At 37.7% G+C, this 14,590-nt stretch overlaps 1 protein-coding gene across 1 annotated transcript in view; it reads left to right on the forward strand.

Annotated features, from left to right (window-relative positions):
* Positions 1–14,590, forward strand: part of LOC149284280 (centlein-like) — a 162,626-nt gene that overhangs the window by 76,297 nt on the left and 71,739 nt on the right. Inside the window, exon 16 of the mRNA XM_089496969.1 lies at positions 3,979–4,079. Coding sequence (XP_089353095.1) covers positions 3,979–4,079 — 101 coding nt within the window. The remainder of the gene's footprint in view (positions 1–3,978; positions 4,080–14,590) is intronic.

The following is a 14,590-nucleotide window of genomic DNA, read 5'->3' on the forward strand; positions in this document are numbered from 1 at the left end:
GCTTTGTTACTAATGCACAATGTTTGATATTTTTTTATTTAATTTTTTATTTAAAAAAAAAAATTATAAATTAATTTCAAAATGCGACAGAAGTAAAATTTCAGAAGTTCATGTGTCTTGGCTCTAAGCAATGCTAGTTCTAAGAGTAGACGGCCAGGCTGCTATCACAGCCAGCATTGCAGTCTGGTTACATTAGCACTTTGAGACGTAATCATTGGAGAATTTGGAATGTGACAGTGGTACATTTAACAATAAAAATAAGAGGGTCTACTTGATGTCAGGTGGGTATCATTCTCTTGCCGTAGAAAATATATATATTTTTTTTTCATGAGCAGAAACCGGTGAAAATAACCAGGTATGTTTCATTGTTGTGTTTGTACTTTTAGTTAAACTTCTGTTAAAAAAACACAGGCTTTATGGAATTCACTGGTTGACTGCACAGAGAGATGAAAGCCCAGCTGCTCGCTGGATTGGGCCAGGGCTTGACTTTTCAGTAGGCAGACATATACCTGGAGCAACATTTTTTTAATGATTTCCATGAGAGGGAAAATAGAAGGAGCTTAAAATAGTATGATCTACACTATATAGACAAAAGTATTAAGACATCTGACCATTACACAGGAATTAATATGTAGTTGGTCCCCCCTTTTGCAGCTATAACAAATTCCACTCTTCCGGAAGGTTTTCCACAAGATCTTGGTGTGTTTCTGTGGGATTTATTGCTCAACTAGAGCATTTGTGAGGTCAGGCACTGATGTTGGACGAGAGGGTCTGTCTCGCATTCTCTGTTCCAGTTCATCCAAAAGGTGTTCGAGGGGGTTGAGGTCAGGGCTCTGTGTGGACCAGTCAAGTTCTTCCACACTAAACTCATCCAACCATGTCTTTATGGACCTTGCTTTGTGTACAGTCATGCTGGAATAGAAAAGGGCCTTCCCCAAGCTGTCTCCACAAAGTTGCAAGCATAGCATTTTCCAAAATGTCTTGCCCCATACCATTATGCCTCCTTTACCAAACCTTACAGTTGGCACGTTGCCATAAGGCAAGTAACGTTCTCCTGGCATCTGCCAAACCCAGACTCGCTCATAAGACTGCCAAACAGAGAAGCGTGATTTGTCACTCTACAGACACGTTTCCACTGCTCCAGAGTCCAGTGGCGGCGTGATTTACACCTCTCGATCTGATGCTTGGCATTGTACTTGGTTATATGAGGCTTGCATGCAGCTGCTCAGCCATGGAAACCAATTCCATGAAGCTCCAACCACACAGTTTTTGTGCTGATATTAATGCCATTGGAAGTTTGGCACTCTTCACCTATAGAATCAGCATAGCGTTGATTACTTTTACACACCATGTGCCTCAGCACTTGGTGACCTCTCTCTGGACTTTACGTGGTCTGCTGTTCCTAAACTGTTCCACTTTCCCATACTACCACTTAGAACGACCCATTTTTTTCCCCACAGATGTTTGTAAATGCAGACTGCATGGCTAGGTGCGTGGTGTTATACACTTGATTGAACCTCCTGAATTCAGTAATTAAGAGCTGTATCCCAATAATTTTGTCCATAGTGTTTCTGTTGATTTCGGTTTAAAGAGCTGCTTAAATTGTTGACACTATATGGGGGGAAAATGATAATCAGAACAATATTATTTCCGTGGTACACATAGATACACTTGATGTGTCAGTTTTCAGAAAAAAAAAACAGAAAGGAAAGTTCCCAAAAGATAAAAAAACAAAAACATATTTCTAATGGCAGGTGAAGAGTTTGTGTGTAGGTGTATAAATAATATTCAGTACTGTGAAAAAATATTGTACGCGTGCAGCGCAGAGGCAAATTGCCACCCACAGGCACTCATTACTGACGCTTATTTTGCTGAATGCATGTACTTCCTGCCCTGTGCCAGCTGGGACTTGTTCCAGTGCCACAGCTTCTGAATTTGCGGTAACAATAAGTTGCCTTGGAGGTATCTCATATTAGATTAGGCAACTGCCTTGCGCATTTTGTTGTTCTTTCTGCTAGAATCCTGACAGACAATTGAATGCGCCGGCAATGCCCGTGGACACACTTATGCGCAACAGCCTTCTATAACAAGGATACTTCTTCACTGAACTTTCGAGATGTCATGGATTTCGCCTGCTAGCATTACGCAGCAAACAAGTGCCATAATTTAATTGTGTGGCATATCTGCTTCCCTGTGTGGTGCCTCCTTAAACCTCTCTAGCTGGTAGGCACGTACAAATATAAACTGAAACGCCAGTTAATTGGATAAATTAGTTGGTTTGGGGGATTTCCCTGGAGCTTGAATTACATGATGCCATATGTAAGTGGGAGATCCGATCTCTCTCTCGAGTTCAGTGGGGAATCAAAATATGCCTGCTATCAATAACAAAAAATCATTGCTCAACTTAAAAAATGGTGCCCTGCCGAGTGTGACCACCGCAGACATGATTTCAGACTTTGAATTTAATGAAGTGTAATACATTTTTACATACTGATTTCCGTCTCATCTTGATTGCTTATAAGTATTAGAGGCAATGAATCTCTATTGCCAGAGTCCATAGTGGGTTTTAAGTTTTCCATTAATTCAGAGACCATACTGTGCACTTTTACTTCAACCACTTAAAACATATTGGTGTTTTATGTGCTTTTATTAATCAGAATATGAAAAAGAATCTTACTAAATAACCCTATATTAAGTAAGAATTATTTTTTGGGTTTATTTACGTATGATTCTTTTCACTGTCCCATTATGTTGAGGTCACTCATTTGGTGGTGCGGTGTCTATCTTCCCCAGATGTCCCTCTTTTCTAGGAGCTCTGATTGTTTACTGGATATGACTGTATTAGTGTTCTATAGCCCTAAAATTCCGATTAGCAATGCAAGTCAATGGATCCTTGCTTGCTAATCGCATCAAGATCAGTGCAGGGAGATTGGAGAAACAATGTTCCTCTCTCTTCCTACAAAGGGAAGAGGTTTGTATGGGTACTTCAAACCCAAAAAAGAAGTTCAACCTATGTATCGTAAAACATGGCAAACAATGCATGGTACGTAGGGTGCTAAAATGTTTGGGGGAACTCAAAACATTAGAAAGAAGGAAAATATAACAAATTACAAAGCAAATTCAGTATTCCATGTGATGATTTTACTGCCAGTAGTTGTGGTTTCGATATGTGCTTTAAGGAGCCACTCAGTTTAGTTGGTCAACATAATTGGGCAATGATTTCATGAATTGAGAGAGAATGACTAATTTAGATTGATAGTGCAGGCTGGGAATATTTAAGTTGTTCTAAAAATGTAAAAAAAAAAAATATAATGAAGTGTGTTCCCTTACTTTTAGACTGGGATTTCTCCCCGTATACCCCTGGACAAATCTCTCAGATTACTGATGGATGAGGTTGCCAGAATTTTAATTAGTTGAAACAGGCTAACAGCTGTGTGTACTGTAACTGTTTGGTACCCAGCACACCCTTAAACGGAAATTCTTCAGTATGATGTGAACAATGTGTTCCATCGTGTACAAACTGATTTTTGTATGGAAACGGCTGTGATTGGGGTAATGATTATTTATTGATTTATAAAGCGCCATCATATTCCGCGGCGCTGTATTCAGTAGCGTGTAATTTAGTGTGGGAATAGTTTAATTGTTTATTGATTATTTTGTTTGCTGAAGTCCATGTGTTGGTATTGAAAGGGTTTCATTCTCATTATTATACTGTATCATTTCAAATATGCACGTGCAGAATGTTTGGTTTTAGATGGTGATGTCATTGAAGATTCAGAAAACTACAGATTTCATACTGCCATTTTCAGTCTTCTATAATATAATTTCAATGCTATTCTAACTTGGTAATGCTGGCAGCTTTTTATTTGTATAAAATCACAAAAAGTTTGCCTACAGTTAACCTCTGCAGAGTATAAGCCTTGCTGTTTATGTGTCAAACTTTTGTAGTTCTAACGGAGGTTATCTGAAATTTTCCAGAATCAACTTGGAAGAGGAACTAGACCAGCTAAAAGTACAGGCTTCGTCAGACAAGGCAACTATACAAGAGCTAAGTACATGTCTCAAGCAAGAGAGAGAAGGTATGTATACACAGCTGAAAGTGAGTAGGACTTGGATGACAGAGCATTAAAATTCACTAATCTAATAAAACAGCCCCAAAAGGTTAAACAAACCTATAATTTACTTAGCATATTGACAAGCTGATTATACTCATACAGAGTAGGATCAGAAAATGAACAATAACATTAAAGCTGACAACAAACTTTAAGTCATACTGGTACTGAAGGAGAAGTGGGCCCTTCTCCTGTGAGCTTACAGTCTATTAGGAGGTTAAAGAGAAATGAGAAGGACAGAGAGGTGTAATGGTAATATATATCTGAGACATGCGGCTTGGCAAATGGGACAGTCTCTAATGTCTACATTTTCTTTATTGGATATCCAGGTTATTCTTCAGACCATAATGCTTGGTGTAGTAGTTTTCTGTTATATAGTCTGATACATGTCCATACGTGTATGCTATTTTCCTTTCTGTGCGGTAGGATTGTCTCACTTTTGTTCCACCGTAAGCATAAAGAATTTCTGTTGTTTAGTATATGGGACAGAAAGGTTTTGATATTGCTTACTTAGCTATCTTTTTGGGGGGATTATGAATCCAGCCTTGTTTGGTAACAAATGCGACTTGATAGTTTAATGTTACACTCTGACTGAGTACAAAAAACCCCATGGAACCCAGGGACCTTTCTAAGCTCCGGGAAAAGTCCTTTGAAAGCTGGGTCGAATATGGGATCATGAAGGACCTCCACTTCTAGTCAGCCAACATGAATCCCTCTGTGTTCCTCCTCAGTGTCAAACCCATTAAACTTGTTGTAAGACGATATTGGTTTAAATAACTGAATATCTGAGAAACCCACCAGGCAGCCCTAGGACTTTAAAGGCTAGTGGCTGGTGAATAAGTACAGTCACCGGCTCAATATGTGCGACCACACTCTGTCTTTATGCTCATGCGGCAGATTAGGTGAGAATGCCTAGTGTGCCAGGTGGCTAGTCCGGACCTGCAGGTAGGCTTCGATTGAGCCATCAATTTATTACATTAATGAGCTTTTCCATAATTAAGCACGACAGCAGATTTGCAATGGAGTGTATAAGAAAGTTTATTTTATTTTTTTTTTTGATAAAAAGATTAGCATCCCCAATAAGAAACAGCTGAAATACATTTGCATTTGCAATGTAGCTTACCGAAAGAGAGCTGTAAATGAATGCAAAGTTCTGAGCTGGAGGAGTGCTCTGAGAAATACAGTACCTTGGAGATAAACTAAGGATATTAATGTAATGGTACCTATTCTATCCTGCTGTGTGTTTAATGTTCTACCTGTTCTAGATGGTAACATCTTTTGAATAATGCTTAATTTTGTTTACACGCGCAGTTTTTAATTGGCTTTGACACAATTCCAAGACAAAAGAAGCCTCTAATTCAGTCTAACAAACACGTTAGTCACTGTTACCCCCAGAGGATGGTAAATCTGTAGAGCATAGTGATACTTTCTTCTTCTGCATTTTGAAGTCAAAAGTTTTCCAAATTGATCTTGAATATTTGCATAATGTTTCAACGTTTTCTTTTAAAACAAATCTACCCAGGAACATTGTCTTTCTTTTTTTTTCTGTTTAACCAGATAAAAGAAAGCGGCTGCCTCACAGAGGTCCCTGATATTTACAGTGTCAGATTGTGCCCTGCTTTTTTACCCCTGTGATTTAGTGATTAATTTAATGCATGCAACAGATTTAGGATCTATTTATTCAAAATCAGATGTATTTAAATAATCATGTGGACTATTCCTTTAGAGAAACTATATTATTATTTATTGTTTTATATAGCACCATCATTCATGGTCCTTCTTGACGGAGCAATACTATTTCTTCTTCATCTGCTATGTACTATTATCAGTCACTTAAATATGTAGTCTGCATGTTTATTATATTAAATAAAATTGTAGTATTTAAAATATGCCCCGGTTCCCTTTCTGTAGCCTTGAAACCAAGGAATGAACTTGGTCGGTTAAGTGAGCTTGTGCTTATTAGAATAGGGAGTAGAGGATGGGGCCCATTGCCTAAAGTGCAAAACAATAATTATTTCAAAAAAGTGCACAGAAATGGGTAACAAAGTCACCATAGTAACTAAATATTTGTACCCACCTTGAATATGTGTACAGGAGCATTTTGAGTGGCAGACATGCCCATTCATTAAAGTGCTGCTGCATTTTATAGCTGACTACATGCAGATATGTTCCAGATTCATCCTTCCTTGTAAAACACTGGGTTTTTATTATTTGATATTGTGCCTGTAATGATCTGTTACATTTTCACCACACTTTGTGCCAAATCACAAGGCAAAAATGACAAATGTGGTTGCCGCATTGTTACGGGAACAACTGCCGTCATGCCCAGTGTTTGTGTACACAGGAGCTTTTCAGATTGTGAACACCTGCTTTTCCATAGCTCTACAAGACAAAGGACTTTTACAGTTAAGCCACGTTTGGGGAGCATTTACTAGTGGAGTAATTAGTACTTGTGTATCTTTATAGTTCACCATTGCCGTGGGATGAAAAAAAAATCTTCTATTCAGTGTGTATATATTTCTGTACAGTGTAATCAGGCTGCGTACCTCAACAGGGAAGGATGGAGCACTTAATGGTTTATGTAGAGCTGAAATTAAATTGTAGTCAGTGTGCAGCGATGGGATTCTCTTGATCCCCTATCTATTTCCCTGTGGCATTTTCATCTGGCGTCGTGTCTTAATGTCTGACTCTTCTTTCTCTGTGCCACACGCTTTTTTCTTTTCTCTCTAAGCCTCTTTTCCCCTTTTGTTTCTATATGACCTTTTTATACCGCAACGGTAAAGTTTGGCAGCGTCTGTTGTTGCTGTCATAATTACTGATGTCCAATCTCCTTAGTTTAAGCATCACATGACACAAGAAACGAAAGGAGGTTGCACACGCAGAATAGTTCGAATACCAATAAAGTACATTGGTTTTTGCTTAGTGAATGTTAGACTAACAGGAACAATGCCTGATTAAGATTTAGCATTGCTTTACCATTATTTTTGGTTTATCTTGTTGGATTAGCCTGAAGATCAGAAATGAAGAAGGGTCCACCTAGGCAAAAGATGCAAAAGATTTGCATTTATTTTAGTCTTATCACAAAATGTTTTTAACTTTTTACAGGTGAAAAAACATGTAATGTAAAGGCAATATGTCCCCATGAAATGTGACATTTATATCTTTATATAATATATATCATATATAGTAGCTGGGGGTTGGGGAATGAGGCAAAGGCATATTTGGGGATTCCGCAGTATCCTAATGATTTGCAAGTGGGTCAAAAGGGGTGAAAATTTAAAGGGACCACACAGCCATCAAATGCATCCAGAGTGTGTCTTTAATATCCTTCACAGATCTTTTGTGAAAAGAAACCAATTTGTATTTATACAGTTTTTCTTACACCTTTGAATCCTAGAATGCAGTGATATACCTGTAATGCATATGTGTGTGTACTGCTTTTCTATACATATTTGAGGCTGTTCACTAAAGGGGGAGTTGGCAGGTTCAGCGTCCTCACTTCATTACGCAGGGCTGACCGTAGTCAGCTGCTTTTACAGGAAGAGTTTGGCTGGATCCATAGTAGAATGAGTGAATCAGTTCTCCAAAATGTATTCACCCTCTAAAGCATATTCACTTATGGGCTGTCCTGAGAATAGTATTAACATCTTCATCTTGAAAGGCAGGAGAAGCTTGCAGTGTCCCCTGTGTATCAGAAAATAAGCATTACGACGCTGGCAAAATCTAATCTCTATCTCAAGTGATAATCAACCCAAAATATGTCTATAAATATAGTAAAATAACTTATTTTTATCAGCAAGTGCTAAAATTAGTGCTGTATATTCCTAAAAATCCTGACATGAAAAGAGTGAAAATACTAGCATTTCAAATACCCAAGGGGTGTTTACTTTAATAAATAAATAAATGAATGGTTTGATGGGGTAAATTGGAGTGGCCGGGTTCTAATATGTCTCAAATAGGGCATAGGCACAGACTGACCACAATGAAAAAAACAAAAACACCCTTCCCAAATGAGGCCTTTTATCACCCAAACAACCAAGCCCGTGCACGGGTGATATCAATGTACTTAAGAGATGTTGCTGAACACATATTGGGGTCACAGTGGAAAATACAGTGGATATAAAAAGTCTACACACCCCTGTTAAAATGCCGGATTCTTGTGATGTTAAAGAATGAGACAAAGATAAATCATGTCAGAACTTTTTCCATTACCTCACAATAACCTGGTAGCATAAGTGTGCACACCCTCTTATAACTGGGGCTGTGGCTGTGTTCAGAATTAGCCAATCGCATTCAAACTCATGTTAAATAGAAGTCATTACACACCTGCCATCATTTAAAGTGACAGATTAATCACAAATAATGTTAAGCTGTTATAGAATGATTTAGCGGAGCAAAAGCCATGGTCCGCAGAGAGCTTCCAAAGCATCAGAGGGATCTCATTGTTGAAAGATATCAGTCAGGAGAAGGGTACAAAAGAATTTTGAAAGCATTAGATATACCATGGAACACAATGAAGACAATCATCAAGTGGGGACAGTATGGCACAACAGAGACATTACCAAGGACTGGACGTCCCTCCCAAATTGATGAAAAGATGAGAAGAAAAGGGAGGCTTACAAGAGGCCTACTGCAACATTAAAGGAACTGCAGGAATTTCTGGCAAGTACTGGCTGTGTGCTACATGTGACAACAATCTCCTGTATTCTTCATATGAATGGGGAAGGGTGGCAAGACGGAAGCCTTTTCTTACAAAGAAAAACATCCAAGCCCGGCTGAAGTTTGCAAAAACAAACATCAAGTCCCCCCAAAGCACATGGGAAAATGTGTTATGGTCTGATGAAACCAAGGTTGAACTTTTTGGCCTTAACCCCTTAAGGACCGGGCTCGTTTTTTCTTTTTGTACCCTGTGGGACCGAGGCTGTTTTAATACTTTTGTGGTGCTTGTGTTCAGCTGTAATTTTCTCCTCACCCATTTAGTGTACCCACATAAGTTATATATTGTGTTTTTCAGGACAAGATGGGCTTTCTTCAGATCGTATCATCTTATTTACTATAAAAAAATAAAAAAACATGGTGAAAAATTGAAAAAAATACACATTTTATGACTTTTATTTGAAAAATCTTTTACTCACCTAAAAAAGCAAGTAAAAAAACTAGCTAAATAGATTCTACTACTTGTCCTGAGTTTAGAAATACCCAATGTTTTTATGTTTTTTTGCTGTTTTTTGTAAGTTATAGGGCAATAAGTACAAGCAGCGTTTTATAATTTCTAAACCTTTTTTAACAAATCTGGTCAGTCTGCCTCCATCTCCTCTTTAGAACATCTTTGAAGCCGGTTAACTCAATGTAACCCCGTCAAACCATATATTTTTGAAAACTAGACACCCCAGGGTATTTCAAATGCTGTTATTTTAACCCTTTCCATGCAACAGTTATACAACCACACTTTGTCAAAGTTTGTAATAGTAATTTTTTTTTTTTTTTCCCCACACAAATTGTACTTTAGGTATAGATATACAGGTTCTGGTATATGTCACTGTCAAACAACACCCCAATATGTGTTCAGGAACATCTCCTGAGTACAGAGATACCCCACATGCATGAGTTTGTCAGATTGTTTGGCTGGTAAAGGGCTACTTTTGGGGCATGCGTAATTCAGGTGGTCATTTGTTCATTCTGCCTCCATCTCCTCTTTGGAATATCTTTGAAGCGGGTTAACTCAATTTAACCCCATCAAACCATATATTTTTGAAAACTAGACACCCCAGGGTATTCCAAATGCTGTTATTTTAACCCTTTCCATGCACCAATTATACAACTACACTTTGTCAAACTTTGTAATAGTAATTTTTTTTTCATTTTTTTTTTTCACACAAATTGTACTTTAGGTATAGATATACAGGTTCTGGTATATGTCACTGTCAAACCACACCCCAATGTGTGTTCAGGAACATCTCCTGAGTGCAGTGATACCCGACATTCATGGGTTTGTCGTGTTGTTTATTATTTAAAATGCCACATTTGGGAAGTGCGCTTTTTTTCTCCATTTTGGTCAGTCTTTACCTATGCCCTATCTTTGGGCTTGGCCACTCCAATTTACCCCATCAGCCATTTTTTTTATATTAGACACCCCTTGGGTATTTAAAGTGCTTTTATTTTAACTCTTTGTTGAGATTTTTGAGAAATTTTAGCACTTAGCTCAAAATAATAAACTTTATTTTTTTATTTTATTTTTTTAATACTTTTTTTATATATTTTTTACACATTTTGCTGGTACTGGATGGTTCATCTAGTGACAGCACTGCATAATTATTTTTAAATGTTAGCACATTTTTTTAATTTTTTGGAATATTTTACTAATCACATTGTGATTAGAAAGCTGGGCTCCATTGACTTGCATGGTTGAATGCAGTACCTGTATTCATCCTGCAAGTGGAGCCAGTGTTCTCTAGAGGGTCTGGAGACCATCTAGCAAACTCTTTCATCTTTATTGGTTTTTTCCCTGGCCGCCGCCATCTTTCTGATGGCGAAGATCACCGGCAGCTGCGGCTGTGACCGCTCTCCGGAGCGGTCACAGCCCATCCAGAGGTAAGTGTTTGGTGTCGCTGGATGCCTCCTGATCGAGGCATTCCAGCGACACCATTTAAGTTTAGGTGGCGATCGTTGATTGCCTCCTAAACGCTTTTAAAACGGGCGTCCGTTGACGCCCCAGGGAGGGGCCAGACATGGCCCCCGATGCCGATCTCGGCCTTGCTGAATGTCTCGACATCGTTGATCACTTTCTAAGCTTATTTAATTTTTTGACGGTTCAGGACCAGCAAAGGCCGTTAAGGGGATAATTCCAAAAGGTGTGTTTGGTGCAAAAACAACACTGCACATCACCCAAAGAACACCATACCCACAGTGAATTGGAGGGAATTCTGAACAGTTCCAAATACCAGACAATTTTGGAACAAAACCTTCAGGCGTGCGTTAGGAAGCTGAAGATTAGGTTGACCTTTCAGCACGACAACGACCCAAAGCACACATCCAAATCCACAAAAGCATGGCTTCACCAGAAGAAGATTAACATTTTGGAATGGCCCAGCCAGAGCCCAGACCTGAATCCAATTGAACATCTGTGGGGTGGTCTGAAGAGGGCTGTGCACAGGAGATGTCTTCACTGATTTGATGGGGTAAATTGAACTGACTGGCTTAAAAGATGTCCCAAATAGGACATGGTGGCAGAAGGACCAGATTTCAAAATTCCAAGTTAAAAAGAAACACGTCCTTCCAAAATGTGGCGTTTTACCTCCCAAAAAACCCGACAAACCCATACATGGGCGGTATTACTGTACTCGGGAGATATTACTGAAACCGTATCGGGGTATTGTTTGACAATGATGTATATCAACAACTGTAAATTCATACCAGAAGTAAAATTTGTGTGAAAAAAAAAATTACCACAAAGTTTGACAAATTGCTGGAAGGAAAGTGTTAAAATGGTTTTGAAATAGCAAAAAACCGACTTGTACTTATTGCCCTATAACTTGCAAAAAACAAAACATAACATAGGGTATTTTGAAACGTAATAGAATCTATTTAGCTGTTTTTTTCATTAGCTTTTGTAGATGAGTAAAACATTTTTCAAATAAAAGTGGGAGTTTTTAAAAAAATATTCATGATACTTTATTTCTTTTTTTATAGGAAATGGTATGATAAAAAGATGGTAAAAATAAATAAATAAATAAATAAATAAATAAATATATATATATATATATATATATATATAATATATATATATATAACCTAAATGGGAGAGGGAACAATTGCAGCTAAACACAAGCACCACAAAAGTGTTAAAACAGCCTTGGTCATAAAGGGTACATATGGAGTGGAAACCAAAAAAGTGGTGTTTTAGCCTTTTTTTAACCAGTGAAAAAACATCTGGTGAGCTTTAAAGTTGTTAGGTTTACACTCTAAAAAAAAAAATAATTGTTCAATACCATAAAGTCAGACCCTTTTTATTGCAAAAGTGCATTAACCATAAGACTCTTTATTGTACATCTTTTTTTTATTTTTTTTTTACTGGAACAGTAAAAATTGGTCTGTATCAAAATAATTCTGTTACAGAGTTCTAAATGTAGCGCAATCATCATAGAAAACCCACTTACTGCTCTTTGGACTCTTTATAACTCTTTAGACCAGAATTGCTCTAATGAAAATACTGTTTAAGGTGAAATTACATTGGCTTATTTACATTATTTTGTATGTAATTCTGTCTAACTTATTTATTTCTCAGGGTCCTCATGTTTATACATGTAACCTTGTTTAAAGGGGCCCTTATAAATATGCATATGGTTCTTGCCCATACACAGGTATTATATTAAATATTAGTTATGTTACTTGCTGAACTTTTGAACCTTTCCTAGGATGCACTGGCCATTTTTTGTGCTTTGCCTTCTTGTATTTTCCAAGCTGTTGTTCGAATCCTTTGAGGAAGCTTGCATGCCCAAGCTGGTCAGATAATGTATTCCTGTAATAATTATTTGTGAAGTTAATAGGTTTAGTTACTTGATTTTCCTGCATGTAGCTCAATTCTCTTTATGGTATATAATCTCAAGACAAATAAAGATGTTGTGGTCCTTGGGGCCATAAATCCTTCATATGGCTCACAGTAATGAATATGTGAATAGCCAAGGAGAAAAGAAATGTATTTCAAATGATCTTGCATAATTGTATATGTACCAAGAACACTGTAAAACATAATGAGCATTGTTGCAAAAATTAAAAAGTATAAACATCTCTCTGTTGGGTCTAGGTTAGTCAAGTTAAGTGTTAACTCAACTGTCCAGACCCAACTTCAGCTGGCAGGCAAACACTAAGAAAACGACTTGCAAATACAGTAATCTGAGTTGTTTGCAAGGACATGCAGCTTTAAATTTTGCGAGCAACAGATGAGGACATGCAACGGAATGTCTGTAACTCACAACAATAAAAACAACTGCAGGGAGGTGAAAATTTCCCTCTTCCCCTACATTGTGCATGGTGGGGTAAGGGGGTAACTGAATAAACTATGCTGTTTATACCCCCATCCCTTGCTAATGCAGTCTTGGTGATAAACCACTTTTTGCACCTTACATTTCCTTTTTTTGCCCACTGTCACAACTTCCTTTTTTTTTTTTTTTTTTTTGTGTTAAAGGGTGTTTATTGAAGTCAGCACATAAATGTACAATTAAGTAGACCACCATTTTCACAAAGTGTAACATAAACAGAAAACAAAAAGAAAAGAAAAAAAAGCTCACCCAAGAGCTTAAAACAGATCAATATGTGGGGATTCAGGCGACAATGTCATACACTAGGCTGACCGTGAAATGTCCCTGTGCATGTTAATAGGAATCAAAAACAGAAACAAAGGAGAAGAACGCAGTTAGAAAATGCGCAACCTATTCTGCATACATTCAAAATATACATATCAATATATGTAATGTCCTGGGTGAGGTTCAGCAGGTTGCCCTGCAACAAAATATACAGGTACCAGGAGCAGAGAGAAACGCGGTTAGAGACATAGCAAGTATGTAAAGTTGTGGAATGGTAGTGTAGAAAGTCTCCATACAAAATATCAGTTCGTGTAGGTGCATAGAACATCAAAACAATAATAAAACAAAACAAGAAAAAAAAAACACCAAAAAAAACAAATATGAAGCGCTACATATGTGTCAGGGAGAAAGTGTCATCTCCACCCCACAACTTCCTTTTTGATGTCAGAATTTGTCAAGGATATTTTAGTAACCACAGTCTGCTAGGGTAAATGACACTCTTGTTTGAGCAATACCTAGACACGGCAACAGCTATCTTCAGTCAAGTTGCATTCCCGCTTACCAATAGTCCAGATTCCAACAGAAAACCACTCCTTAGTCCATCAGTTCTCCTAGCTTGCATAACAATGGCATAAGGTCAATGAAAAACCAGCCATTACATTTTAAATGTCGGCCGTGGGCAAATGTGCAACACCGTGGCATTTACTAGTCTGATGGCCAGTCCCAGCTTCTCTCAGGCATGTTGTCTATCAACATTGGACGTAAGGTGGGCTAGCATGCATGAGAGTATAACTAGAACTTATAGTGTCCTATAATTGATGTACAATGCTCAGCTGTTTGCCTGTTTGCTATTTAAAGTAGTTTTTTTCTAATATGTTGGTCTTAAATGATTGAATAATGAAATAATAATTCCTAGAACATCCCAAGACTACTTGTTGCGCTTGTGAGTTGTTCTATCCTCATCTGCCCTAGTCACTTAATCGAAGAGTGTATTATGGTTCCAACTTTTCTTAATCATTGTGATTTCACACCAAAGCCATAATTTAGAGATATTTATGAGGTGTAAAAATACACCTGAGGTATACACCTCAGAAATATCTCTAAATTATGGCTTTGTTGTGAAATCACTAAGAATGGGGGATAAAGAGGTTTAAAGTTTTACTCCATCCTAATTCT

The sequence above is a fragment of the Sceloporus occidentalis genome, unplaced genomic scaffold, assembly GCF_023333645.1.
Source record: "Sceloporus occidentalis isolate IW3139 unplaced genomic scaffold, rSceOcc1.0.p SCAF_96, whole genome shotgun sequence".
Classification (NCBI taxonomy): Eukaryota; Metazoa; Chordata; class Lepidosauria; order Squamata; family Phrynosomatidae; genus Sceloporus; species Sceloporus occidentalis.